The 14464-nt window shown below is 29.0% G+C and overlaps 1 protein-coding gene across 1 annotated transcript in view; it reads left to right on the top strand.

Moving 5' to 3' along the window:
• Positions 1 to 282: 282 nt before the first annotated feature.
• LOC107446436 (peroxidase-like) overlaps positions 283 to 14464 on the top strand; it is a 67670-nt gene continuing 53488 nt past the window's right edge. The window contains exon 1 of the mRNA XM_016061083.3: positions 283 to 450. Within this exon, the coding sequence (XP_015916569.2) occupies positions 284 to 450 (167 nt within the window). The 5' untranslated portion in view covers position 283. The remainder of the gene's footprint in view (positions 451 to 14464) is intronic.

The following is a 14464-nucleotide window of genomic DNA, read 5'->3' as shown; positions in this document are numbered from 1 at the left end:
AATATAAAATTGGATATAACATATATTTCAGACATTCACCAAAGTGACTCTGTGATTGTTGACATTTACCGGTGAAAGTTGACATTCTCTTGATTTCGGTCACTCAAAGTAACACATAAATCAAATAGTATTCTGAATTATTTAACGTCGTTGTTCACACTTCCCGAAAGACTTTATTTTTTCTTATCGATTTGTATCAAAATTGACGAATTATTTTTTGACTCTTAAAGTTGCAAGATAGAGCAGATAGTAACAAATATATTTTTGTTTCTTTAGGTACCTGATGGTAACGGCGACATTGTTGACTATAGGTCAACCTTTGTCGTATTCTGATACGAGGCCAACCCCACTTCTATCAGCTGATTGCGCATTAGTGGTAATGACTGGTCACAAAAGAAGAATTGATAGTTCTCAACAAGGATTACGCTATTTTTCCAATTTTATACCCGAGTAAGTCTTTTAAATAATATTTTCATTAGACTAACATTGTCACTATAAATGTAAAATGCCATCTACGTATTTAAATTTTATAATATTAAACCTTTTACTGCTTATGAAAGGAGTTGTCGCTCGAAAAAGCGAAATAAATTTGTGAAAGATTCTCAAAAAATTTAGCAGGAACACAGTACAAAAAAATAAACAATTGTTTTCCTACATAGCAACTATTACCAAGGCCCATTTTTAGAAATTTTATCTTTTAGCAGTCATGATAGGAAAGCTACATAACTATGATCCCATTTAGACGACGTAGACACCTCTTGAACTGGTACCCCTCTCTTCACACGTCCTCACTACAATAAACGGGATGACTTTAAGCCACGACTGATACAAAGCGCACCTTGTTGCGTTTACGCGCTGGTTGTTTAGGGTCGAACTCACGACCACCAATCTCCAACAACGAGAGGAGTGACGCCTTAACTAACTGAGCCAGTGGAGGACCAACAATATGCGGATTGATACACTTGGACACAGTGCAAAAAATAAAAAAATAGTGCAAAAGTGCTGGATAATACAATAAAAAGGAAAATCTAATACAAAAGAGTTAAAAAAAATTTTTTTTTTTAAATTTTACACATTATGAATTCATTTTATGTAAATGAGTGGAATTTTAGAACAAAAAAATTATTTTCGTTGATGTTTCGTCGTTCATCAAATACTTTTTTTCACGTTTTATTTCAACAAAAAAAACTTTAAAAATGTTATTACCCAGTACAATAGTCCGGTGTTACTTCTCATTTTTGTGAATTTTCTGGTTAGGATGAGGTTAACTTAGCTTTTACATTCATTTGTAATTTTATTGCACTTTAGAGAGGCCTAATATTTTTATTAATTCATAAATTCAAAAGGTAAAAAGAACACTTTAATTCATAGGATTTGGAATATTTCTGAATTATTTTTTTGTCACTTAGCTAGTCATCTATTCCCTAAAATGTTTTATCAGTTTTAAATCATCAATTTTGAAACTTCCAAAAAGTATTAATTGCTGTTCAAAATTTAAGTGAATAATGGAAAGAAAATCTCATATTTAAACAATTTTGGCACAAATTCGCTTCAAGACTAACTTGCAAAAATACACTGATAAATAAAGTATGATCAAAACTATGGTGAAATTTACCATGTTTCTGATTTTATGGGAACACCTAAAGGCAATGTAATTTTTACTAAAGCGCTTTGGTAATGGTTTTGGAAAGATAAACAATAAAATATTGTTTTATAATGTGTGTTAAAATTTGGTAAAGTGTAGTTATTTTACCATGATACCTTAAAACAGGGCTTATATTATTTATTCGATAAAATTTACTAGTCAGTTTTGTATTTTTAGAAAATGCGTGGAAATAATAACTATAACTTTGAAATCCAGAATTTCCGGTAAACCGTAATCATATGAACGGCTTATGAATTGCTTAAGTACCGTTTATTTCGGTTTCATTACCAGAATTTCTTTCTGATCAGAAATGTCTTTACCATACAATATGGTAATTTTAACAAATTTGTTTTTTTCGTGTACTTTTCTTAATCGTTTGTAATGCTAATTTTATAAACAGGCTTAATATAACATTAATTAATAAAATATTATAAATATTTTTTTCATTCTCTCTTTTTCTGTTTTTAATTTTCTTACTTAAAGCTTATCGCGTTAATTGAATCATGTACTTGAATGAAATCTACATTTAAAGCTGATTTATAAGTAAAGTGCATGAGAACTATATCACTGAGCATTTATTGACAAAGAAATATGATACAATACAGGAGAGTTTGAATAAAAAGTATATTTTATGTTGGAATACAAAACTTTCTTCCACAGTAAACTCCATGTTATATGAATTTAGGAAATAGTAATTTAATTAATCAATTAATCAAACTTAGTTAATTAATCAATAAATATTTTTTTGGTCATTTAATATGAATTTTAAAGGAGCACTCTTCGCTTTTTCTTCTTCTTGTTTTTTCGGTATCATTGAAGCGATTCAAATAGAAATTTAAAATTCTTAGAAATTTAAAAAAAGAAGAAGTCTTACAAATAAATGAGTACAGATTGACTAAAATTAATCTTTTATTGTTTAATAGTTTAAACAAATTTTTTCGAATCGTGCAATAGTAAATTTAGCTCGCTATCAGCAGAAAAAATGACTCAATTTTTTACCTCCTTTCGGATTTTGAAAACGTACCTTTGGGCACTGAATCTTTGATCTTAATAGCTGCTATTCAATGGAAAATATCCGAATTTTTTTTTAAACGAAAACCTTCTGTGTTTATGAGGCACTACAGCTCAGCAGTTTCCCGAATTTCCTTCTCTTCAGTTCAGCAGTTTCCTGAATTTCTTTCTCTCACTGTATTAAAGGCGGTTATTATCGAACTCCTGCATGTAATTTTTGTCAGAAATGATATTAAAAAAGTATATATATTAAGAGACGCAAATTAATTTTGGGTAAGAAAAAATTGTACATCATCAAAATCAAAAGAATGTCGCTTAAAGAAACTGAAAACATCAATATGCTTGATGGAACTTTGAGGTCTCATTAATAATCACCTTTCAACACAAGAACTCAAAATGTTTTAACACGAAAAAGTAGCTTGAAATTAGCATAAAGTTATGTCAAAAATTAAGTACGAGTAAAATGGTCTGTTTTTAAATATATGTATAATTTTTTTCCTGAAGTTAAAATAAGCAGAACATTTCTGCTTATTTTAACTTTAATATTTTTAATATTATATATATGGAAAAACTTAATTTTTTAAAACTTTTTGATTGAAATAAAATTATTGTAAAATAATTAAATTCTAACTATTTTACTTAAAACATATTTAATACTTTAGATGTGCAAAATTTTGAAATTTGTGTGAATAGAACTTTTTTTTGAGCGTAATAAAAGACGTAGACCAAATGCCAAAATATATAACATTTTAAAATATTAAAAAAGAAAGAAAATGGGCTAAATTAAGGCCTAATTTACTGTATGATTATTTATTAAGGTTGTTCGTCGAATGCTCAGTCGGCTATGAAAAAATGCCTTTCAGAGAATAATATGCTATTTTAATAACTGTTACAGATTCTAACAGTCATTCATTACTGTTAGGTTAAAATTTCTCCATCTTCAGCCATTGCTCTCTTTTATGCTACTTATGAGTAGCGCAAAATATTAACATGAAGAAAAGTCACAGCTTTGTGATGTAATGTTTTAATATTTAATAGGTACTCCTTCACTGAAAGTTGTTCTCGAAGGTAAATCACGCTTTTTAGTGAATAATTTGCTACTTATATAACAGTTGTGAGTTTGTAACAGTTATTCCTGACTTATGAGTTAATTTTTACTTAAACAGTTCTCTTTATAATAATTCTGAAAACAATGCAAAACGTCAACAAAAAGAGGAGCCTTAGTTTTGTGAAAATAAAACCGTTTGTGATCTAGTTTTATAATATTTTAAAAATAACTCTAATATTGCCTTATCTGCCCTTATAAAAATTCTCTAAGTGTAAAAATTATTCATTCATTTTAACAATTTTTACTTAAGTGGAATTTTTTTTCGACGAATTAACTTTTTTAAAGTTTAATAACTTTTAAAATATTCAAGCTATTTTTCCTTTCCAAATCCTAGTTAATTATTTACGGCAAGATGATATATATAGTTTAAAGTTAAAGTTTCGCCTTGAATGTAAGGTAATTTAACTGCGTCATTTTTATTTTGTTAAGCTATAACGCTTCGAAAAATAGTGTTGATGATTTTCATTAGGTGAAAAATTGGTACCAAATTTGCGATTTCTTAAAAAGTTTAATATTTTTTCGTATGTATATATTTAAGATATTGGCGCGACCAAACAATTCTTTAGAGTAAGATAGTTTGTATAGTACAAAATCAATGGTATATATCAAGTATAAGACAACTTATTTTCCTTGAAAGAAATGATAACGCCTCTAAAAACAACCAACCATATAATAAGATGTGAAATCGCTAAGATGAAATAATAGAACGACATTAAGAATATATGGATTAAAGTTGAAGTAAAATTATACTTAGAGTTCATAAATAATAATAAAAAACAATTTATGCAGAATATGCGTTTGACGTCACGTCGCTTCAATACTAACTACCGTTTGCATTGCGTTTCTTTTTATCTGTTTGCCTATGCGATTTTATTACCACTATTATTGAGAGGGAGAAAGCATCTTCGGTTGCTTTAAAAAAAAGCGTCGATGCATGGCAGAAACAGATAATCCAATAATTAATAATATAATTTCGTTATTGATACGATTTTCTTTAGAGTATGGAGTTAATCAAAATGGCTTCTGGAATAAATTACTTATAATTCAATGGCCAAAAAAATTTCGCCGTTTAATGGTAATCTTTATTATTCAGGAAAGTTATTATAAATATAACAAGTTATGACTACACCAAGTGCTTTGACACTTAAATTTAAGATTTTTCAAAAAGTGGAGTTAATCGATGCGTGCACTGAATGGCTCATATAATAGAACAAATAAAAGTAAGAAAGTTTTATTGAAATAGAATTTCAATATCAATTTAAATTATTATTTGTTTATGTAAATTATTTTTTCATTTTCAAGGGATTATATAGCATAATACGAAATGCTCTAACAACCAAGCTAACACAAAAAAAGCTCAGTTTGAATAAAAATCATATTTAACTCATCAGATTTTAAGTATTTCGGCTATACTGATTATCTATTGATCATGTTGATTGTAATAGTTTTATTTTATTTCCACTCCTTTAACTAATTTAATTTCAGGTTATTTCCTTTTATTCCTCTACTTATTGTTATTCTATTTTCTTTTCCACTACTAATCGATTTAACAAAATAAATAAATCCGAAATTGAAACTTTAAACTATGAATCAGGATAAAGAGACACATTAAACCGCAATTTACTTTCACTTTGAAAGGAATTGTTTTCCTTTTTTTTTTATCAAAGATAGTGCTCTTCCTAGAATTATTTTTATTTAGGACACAATGATAATTTATTTTCTTTTGTCGACGATTGAATTCATTATTAGTTAGAATATCTTCAAAAGTAAATTGTGTAGTATGCTGAATAATGCAGTTATAAATCTATTTAGTTACAAGGAAACAAAGAGAAGATTATGATGATTACTTCCTCTGAAAATTCTACTGATAAAGAATAGAAACGCGTAAAACAAGTTTATCATTTTATTATTCGAAACCACATCAACGACATATGTATAATTCTGATATTTTATTTGAACCATGTAGACGACAAAAATAACTTTCGACAGTTTATTTTTATCGTATTAATTTCCCACATAGTGTTGTTTTTACACTCAGTAATATCCGATAAAAACTGAAGAACTTATTGTGATAAATTAATAAAATTTCTGAAATTAAAATAATACAAAATTTAAGCTGAAGCAGTAGAATAGTTTCTGAGTGATGGATTTTTGAGAAATACGTATTTTTACATTTTCCTTTATAAAACACTATTCAATTAATTTCGTTTAACTCTTGGATTTTGTCACGCAAATAAGGACAGCTTAAAAGTAGGTAAACATTTCTGGTTTTTACAACCCAAAATTTTGGCGATCATTATTAAACTAAATAATAGAAACTAATAAATGATTTTGCATGAATTTATCTTTGGATAAGCAAGTTATATGATTCTATAGAAATTTGTTTAGGTTTCTTTAAATAGTTCTAGAATTAAGACGAACAACGCAAAAAATGTTATTAACATTAAGGGGCCAAACTCTTCTGCCTAAACTGTTGTGATCATTTTTTTCTGATTGTGCTGCTCCTATTTTAAGATTTAAAAAAAAAAAAACCAAAAACCAAATTCGTCTTAGAAAAGGTATGTTTATTCACAGAAAATACGTGTTTGGGTTTAATTTCGTATTTTAAAATATGGTCTGTTAAAATCAATTAGCATATTCAAGTTTAATCTCTTGAGATTATATTAAGATTATAACTCAGTACTTGATAATCCGATCATTAAATGGAAAGTTATTAAGATACTCCGTTCCTTATTTTGCGATTTGTATATTATAATAAGCAGGCGTAATAGTTAATGTTGGCATTTTTTAAACTTTATTTTTCAATTACAAGATAACGTAAGATGTAACGGAAAAATGAGCAACATTAGAACTGTCAGTCTACAATCAAATTTTGTAATTTTTCAGAGAGTTAATCATCGATTAAAAATGTGATTTAACTTTCAATTAGAACTATTTGTGCTGCAAAATGTCTGGCTTCTGAAGTTGGTTCCGTAACAATTAATATTGCTGTCTTCTGGACACCTGTATCTGCGTTTATAAAATCAAAAATGAAACTCACAGTAAAATTTAAGCTTGCAAGTACGAGGGTTGCTGTTTATATTTCTGGCCTTGGCAACAGTAAGTGTTGCTAGGCGACCGCAGACGATTTTAATCGAAAGTTTGATATTTTTANAAATCCGAAATTAGTCATGGAGAATATTTTGAAAAACAATAAAACCAATTTCGATCCTACATATTTGTTTTTTCATTATTAGGTCGGAAATATAAATAGCAACCCTCGTATATGACATCAAGTATAACCTAATTTTTCTTCTCTTGATAACCACACTTCTTTTTTTATAGATTTTGGAGACGCTGAATTCGATTATGTTATCTACTTTGAGGTCAAATAAGTTACGTAGTTAGGAAATTATTTATAAAAAATTGATGCTGCATATGAAAAAGATGGCATCATCATTGATGATAAGCATTATAGGAACATGTGTGTATTTCTCCCCCCCCCCAAGAGGTGTAAAACTTCGTATCACAATAGTCAGGATTTTACTTTCCTTTTTTCCCTTTTGTCCAATTCTCTTATTTAATTCGGGAGATGTAAGGGTATCTAATTATTGAGAATGTGTTCTATAAATTTACCGTGTTTCTGGTAGGAACATCAGAAAGGTTTGTATTTTTTCCAGAAGCACTTTGGTAATGATTTTGGTAAAATTAACAATAAAATATGGTTTTATAATATGTGATAAAATTTGTTAAATGTGGTAAAATTCGGTAATTTTATCATTATACCTTATAGCGTGCCACAAAAACTATGAATTCGGTAGAATTTACTTTTCAGTTTCGTGTTTTTAACTAAATATTTGGTAATAAGAATTATAATTTTTGGAACCAGAAATTCCCGCAAACCGTTACCATATATTTTAACGGAAAAATCACCAAATGAAAGGTTTAAATACAGTATATTTCAGTTTCATTAACCAGAATTATGTTTTTTTTCTTTTTTAGCAGAACTGTTATTACCGTAGTGTACGTTAATTTTACCAAAATTTATTTTCCCTGTGCATCTAAAATTAGATAAAAATATAATTTATTCCCTCTGAATGGATAATTATAGATCCAAAATGTTTTTTTCTCCAATCAGTGCTGGTCTCTTAATCAAAATTTTCCATTTAAGTTTCATGCTCTTAATAGTTTCAAACATTTTACCGACTTGTATAAAAGTTAAAAAATAAAGTAGATATCGTCCCATTCATGAAAACTCACCTAATGATGGCGACAAGTTTCTTTCAATGGGTCAATGACAGTTATTTTCCCACCATTTATTTAACATTTTAAAATTATAATGCCTATGTATATATAAGTGTAGCATGGGAAGTGAAATTAACATGTGCTACCTTATCAAATTGATGAATTCGACATCAAAATTAATTGGCTCTGTGATAGTCTCCTAAATACTGACTGTTTCGAAATTGTGATATTTTACTACTCCATGAAACAAGTGTAAAATACCAGTTTCTTTTTTTAGTTTAACCCCTGAATGTGTTTTTTCACAACCTACTTCCATATATTTAGTGGTTACTCTCCATATTTTGAGGGTCAGAAATCTGAAACCATTGAAAAAAGATATGTTTATTCAGAGAAAGTACGTTTCTTTGTAGTTGATTTCGTACCTTAAAATTATCGTCCGAGCTAACTAATTAGCATATTTAGGGGAAGGCTATCGAACCATAAAAGAGTCTTAAGTGCGGGAAAATCCGATGATTAGATAAAAAGTTATTCAAAGTGTTTTTTTCCACTGTGCATTGACGTTGATGGTACGTAAAATAGTACCGAATACACCTCTTATACGCTGTTTTATACAAGTACTACTCTTTTTGTGTATATTTCAAATCATTGAAAACCATCGTTTTGATTTATTATTTATAACTTAGTTATACATTATTTTCTAACTAAATAAGCAATCACACTTATAAATTGTTTGAAAGCTCTAGAAATACTAACCTCAATATTAATAAAATAAATTAGAGTAAGAAATAAGGAAAAAATGTCGCCATTTTGTAAAAATTTATATCTTATGAAACGAGTTCGTTGTTCGGACGACGCCCTCTTCATTACCTGGTAACCCGAACCATCTAGGACAAGGTAGAATTCAGTTGACGAAATGACTCTTTAAAAATAGAATACATTTAGAATTAAAAGAAATTTAATAGAGAGTAAAATTATTTAATGTTGCAGAACATTTTTAAAACGTTTCTTAGATTCTAGTTTTGACATGCTTTTGATTTGTGCTTTTTCAGAACAGTCAGATTTTCAGTTTTGATTCATAGTTCTTGATTTGGGATAATTAAAGGAAAATTAAACATACTGGCCAATGATTTGTTACTTTATTTAATATATGGTGCTTCATCAATTTTCAAGCCCAAGAAACTTAAGCTCTTTTGGAATTGTTCTTTTAGAGATCTTTAAATTGACCTCTTTCGTAATTCGAAGAGTTGTCAATCATCTGCTATCCCTATTTTTCTTTTTCCTTTGACTGCGTTTTATAATTTTCTTGGACCTATTTCTCCTTGATATTGATACTACCTTCAGTTAAATACTATACTTTATATATTCTTATGATGCTTCTATTTGATATTTTAGGTTGTTTTGAGGTACGCCATTATGTCGCATCATCCTCCCTTTTTAAAACTTACTTATATCTTTATTTGATAATATAATGAAATTATATTACTTGATAAATTATATTATTGATATTTTGAAATATGATAATATCATACTTCAAACAATTTTAAATTTGACTAACTGAGTCGTTCACTTTGAAATTAAGTATTCAAAAGGTATTAGTGAATGCTTTCAATTACAATTTAAGGAGAAAAAAAGGACAAATAAAAGTAGTACGTCAATTTGCCACTCTGTTTACTTTTATAGCATAGCACGAGGATCTTAGAAAGTACTTTTCAATTTGTGTGTGTTTTTACTACTTTCGCAAAATATAAAGTTATCAAAAAATCATTTGTATAGTTATTTTAATGAAAAAAATCCAGACTCAAGATTTAGTTAAAATCTCCATTTCATTCTAACAATTTCGTTTTGAATTACTGAAGTGTATTTTGATGAAAAAACTCGGTTTATTGACATAATGAATAAACCGAGTTTTTTCATCAAAATTTTTATTTCACGCCATGACTTTGTTCATAATCAGTAATAAAATCGACATTAGGAATAATAAAATAAAAAACTATATTGAAAGCATTTGACCAACTTAAACAACATTAATAATTCACTTTGCTTTCATTCATATTATGTAAGAGAGAGTAGGACAACACCGGTCAGGTGAATAAAACCGGGAACCAGGATTTTTGACCTACTGTCTATTTAATTCTGTAGTTTCTAATTTGCTTGGAGATTTATTTTGTGTTAGTTCAACATCTGACTGTACAAGTTATTGTTTTTAATCGTTAAAACAGGTTTTACATCACATTTAAAATCTGCTAAACCTTTTTTCTATTAAATAGTGCTGCTGGTTGCAAGCCAGGAATTTTTCAGTTGGACAAAATCGTGTATCTTATTTCACATTATTCCAAGTCAAAAATTCCTGGAAGATTGAATACAGAGCCTCGCATAGAAACATGATCAAAGTTTCATTTGTAACCCGATCAACTTACTTAATTTATGAGGAATTCCAAATACATTTCTTATTTTCTTTAATTTTTCTCATCTTAACAGGGTTATAATTTTAATAATCTAAATTTGTTGCTATAAATGAATATTTCATTAGGGAAATGAGAATTTTTTAATTATTTTATATATGTCCGGATAAAGAGATTGAACATTTGTGTCCTTGCCACAATATTGCCTATTCGGACGATGTTTTTTGTAGATGTTGTGGCAGTTTCTTTATATCCAGGTCATACCAATTTCTCGTCATGTCCTTGACAATTTATTGAATTTCATATTTAACCTCGTTAAAAATCGCATCAATTCGCTCGCATGTCTCTCGTCAAACTGTATTTCTCCTGCAACAGTTTTAATCGATACACCTACCCTACAGTACAGACTTGACACAAGTGATTATAATTTATTTTCTGTCCTTTTTCAATGATATAACATAGAGCCTTTTAATGAGGTATATGGGTATACAAAATGATACAAATGATATGGGTATACAAAACTTTCACAACGTCTGAAGAATTTTTGGTTCTGAAGGTGTGTTTACGTAGAAATATAAATACAAAAAAAAATAACGTACAGATTACAGAAATAATTTTGTTACGTAATTAATATGACTTATGAAAATAAAATGTATAGTTATGAAAACAAAATACTGCTTAAGAATATTTTGAAAATTGTTTAAGTAATAACTTATCAAAAAATGTACATTCGAACTTTTTGAATCTTTTATTATTTAAACTATTGAAAAAAACGCAAAAAATTATTGAAAAGTCAATTTTAATAAATGTATTATTAATAAATCATCGCTTGATTCATAAATTCCAAAAGTAAATTTATTTAGCTAAGTTGCGAAGTTATTTGAAAAGACAATGCAAATAAATTGAATGCGCAGTAATTTCATGATTAAAGTCTCTGTGGTTATTAGTGACAGTTTTGAGATTTGATCCTCATTGGCAGCCCTTCATATCGGGGGCCATTATGAGACCTTCCAGGACCCATGCTCTTATAATACATATTTATGTATGCACTCCCTCCTTAAAATGATTTTGTTTCAATTTAATTTTTCAAATCTTATCTTAGAATTGAAATGTTTTAAATGAATCATACTTAAAAAAAGTAAAAATATATACTAATTTTTATTTTTTATTTTATAACCGCCGTTTAACAGCCGACCCAATTTTTGGGTTTACGACTTCTAATGTTTAACTCCTTAGCTTTGAAATTTTGATCCCTATCCAGAAGACAAGGGAACTCCTGGATAAAGTATTGGAAGACATTTTGCCTTCGTGGAAGACTTTTTGATGGAACTAACCCACATTTTCGTTACATGGAGAGGAAGATCACGAGAACCTCCCAAGGTTAGCCCGACGGCAAAGGGACCCTTACCCGCGATCCGTCTACCACTGAGGATATTTCAAGTCAGCACTGTGGTCGGTGCAAGCCGGATGCGGATTCGTATCGACCGGCCATTGGTGGGATTCGAACCCGGTTCACCTCATTGGAAAGCGAACGTTCTATCCCCTGAGCCCCCACGACTCATATATACTAATTTTATAACAGTCGTTGAACAGCCGACCCAATTGTGTGTTTACGGCTACTAATGTTCAACTCCGTAGCCTTGTAATTTTCAACCAATCTAGAAGACAAGGAAACTTCTTGATCAGTACCCCCAGAGGTATTGATTTGTTATGGGAACATGGATGACTTTCTTTGCTTCTCGACAGATTTAATGTGCATCAGTCACCATGTCTTCAGCCGGCGAGGATCGAGCCCACGAACTCTTGGACATGGGCCCAGTGCCCTACCAACCAGGCTATCCCGGCCTTATATATATATATATATATATATATAAAGCTTTTTTCCCACAACTCAATTATCGCCAGCCTTTTTATTATTAAAACGCATATATTAAAGATTTTTTCAAACGTTAAAAAAGATTGTAAAAAAAATTCTGAACAATATTTGANATAATTTATAGGATATATACTTTCTTTATAATGCCATTACATATTTCTATTAATATAAAAAGTTTCAGAGCTTTTTATTCACTTTACTTTTTTGGGATTTTATGATCTGAAAAATGACAGTTTTCGTGAGAATGACCCATATATAGTATGTATACTAATTTAAAATTAATTATTGCTTAATTTAATGTTGACACTTTCCTAAATATCGGTGAAATTTGCCAGCCCTGCAGCAAACACTGCTTATCCCCAAATGGTACAAAGAAATTGGTCTAATATTAGAAGTAAAGATTGCATCTTAAAAAAAAAAAAAAAAAACATATAGTTTTATATCTACTTTGAAACAGACGAAAACTTTTATGAATTATTTTTTGTCTTTAAAATCTCCTTGTTAATGAAATTTCAGCTCAATTGATGAGTTATCAATCGTGGAAAATGACATTTTAGTTCATTAAGAGTTAGAACAAATGCTTTGTCTATTCCATTAAAGTTTAGTTCTATCTTAGGATTAGAATTTTAAATAAAATTGAATACGTTCATAATAAAAATAAAGCATAGTAATATCTTCTACAGGTTAAATTTATGTGTTCTTCAAGTGAGGATAGGAATATACTGTCGTGCTACTTATAAATAAAGTGACGTGTTTAAAGCACAAAGTAAGGCATAAAAATAGACATACTATAATTTCGGTTCTATATACAAGAGCTTTTATTAGTGTCGAATCACAAAATGACTGGAGAAAGTATCGAGAAAATAAAAAATACGTTCGAGTAAAAAAAGTAATTTACATGTTGGTATTTACGCTGCTTATTTCATTAAAAGCGCGTATGCGCAAGTTTGTGCATACGGTGCATCATTAATAACAATAGAAAGTCACTTACTTCCAGCTCTGGTATGATACCTGTTTATTAACTGTTATAAGGTCAGGTGGAAATAACAGGGTGCTTGAATAAATTTTAAAATAGTGTGAAGGAATGAGGTACTAGAAACATAATTAAGCGAGCTGTTAGACTTTTTCAAAATATGGAATGATTCCCAGAAGTCAAGGTCGGTAAATGAAGCGTAATGTTGAATAATATTAGCAAAAGAAAACAAACTAACAACTATGATCTGAATTTCAGCCATGTTACAGCGTTTGATATCCTGATTTGGAACGCATTTTTCACGTTCCTTAAATCGAAGGGTACATCTACTACTTTGCCGATTTTATTTTAAAGCAAAATAAACTTATCTTTCCTAATTTATACTTGAGTCAAAATTTTATGTTTCTTAATGCGTATTATTAAGATTATGGGATTAATAATTACGGGATAATTAATATTACGAGATAAATAAGAGATGGACTGTTTTTTTCATGATGAAATTATTTTGTGAAAATTGAGGCGCCTTTCTTTTGATGTATTATGATATATTATGTATATTAATGATGATTTATGAGGGAAAAATGGTATGTTCTTAGAAGGTAAGAAAATAAGCTTATTAGAGGCGTCTTATTTCATTCTAGGCTTGCATGTCCAAAATACATAATAATACATTTTCTTGAGAGGAACATTGAAAGAAAGCGCTCAAATGACTAGGTCAAGGTTCTTCAATGATTGCTTTTATAAGAGTCTATTGTCTCCCTTCTTTTTGTTCGATCTCTTTTTGGTAGACACAATAAATTATGAATTCTGATGTTTGAAAAGAAAGGCGATAAATAAATTATTAACTTCAAAGGAGTGTTAAGATTGATTTCAAGTTCCTTTACAGGATATTTGCAAGAGTCAAATTTTTTTTTTGTGATACATTTCTGCTTCCAGACAGCTTAAATATATGAAATCAACATAGAAAAATTGCTTTTATTTTGTAGCTAATATTTTACGAAGAGTTTTATTTGTTGGAAATAGAGAGAAAAAATTTAGAGAAATGAAGTGTCATAGTGAATGATTTATAAAATTCTGAATTTCGTAGAAGAGTTCTTTTTTTTAATGCTATATATTTATTTATTCATTGCAGTACAGTCCAGTAAAGTAAATTACCCTCCTTTTAGAAGACCTCTCTCTCTCTGTATATATATATATATATATACATATATATCCTGTGCATCTA

Source organism: Parasteatoda tepidariorum, chromosome X1 (assembly GCF_043381705.1).
Source record: "Parasteatoda tepidariorum isolate YZ-2023 chromosome X1, CAS_Ptep_4.0, whole genome shotgun sequence".
Lineage (NCBI taxonomy): Eukaryota > Metazoa > Arthropoda > Arachnida > Araneae > Theridiidae > Parasteatoda > Parasteatoda tepidariorum.
The sequence above is the reverse complement of the archived record's forward strand: the minus strand, read 5'-3'. Positions and strand labels throughout refer to the sequence as shown.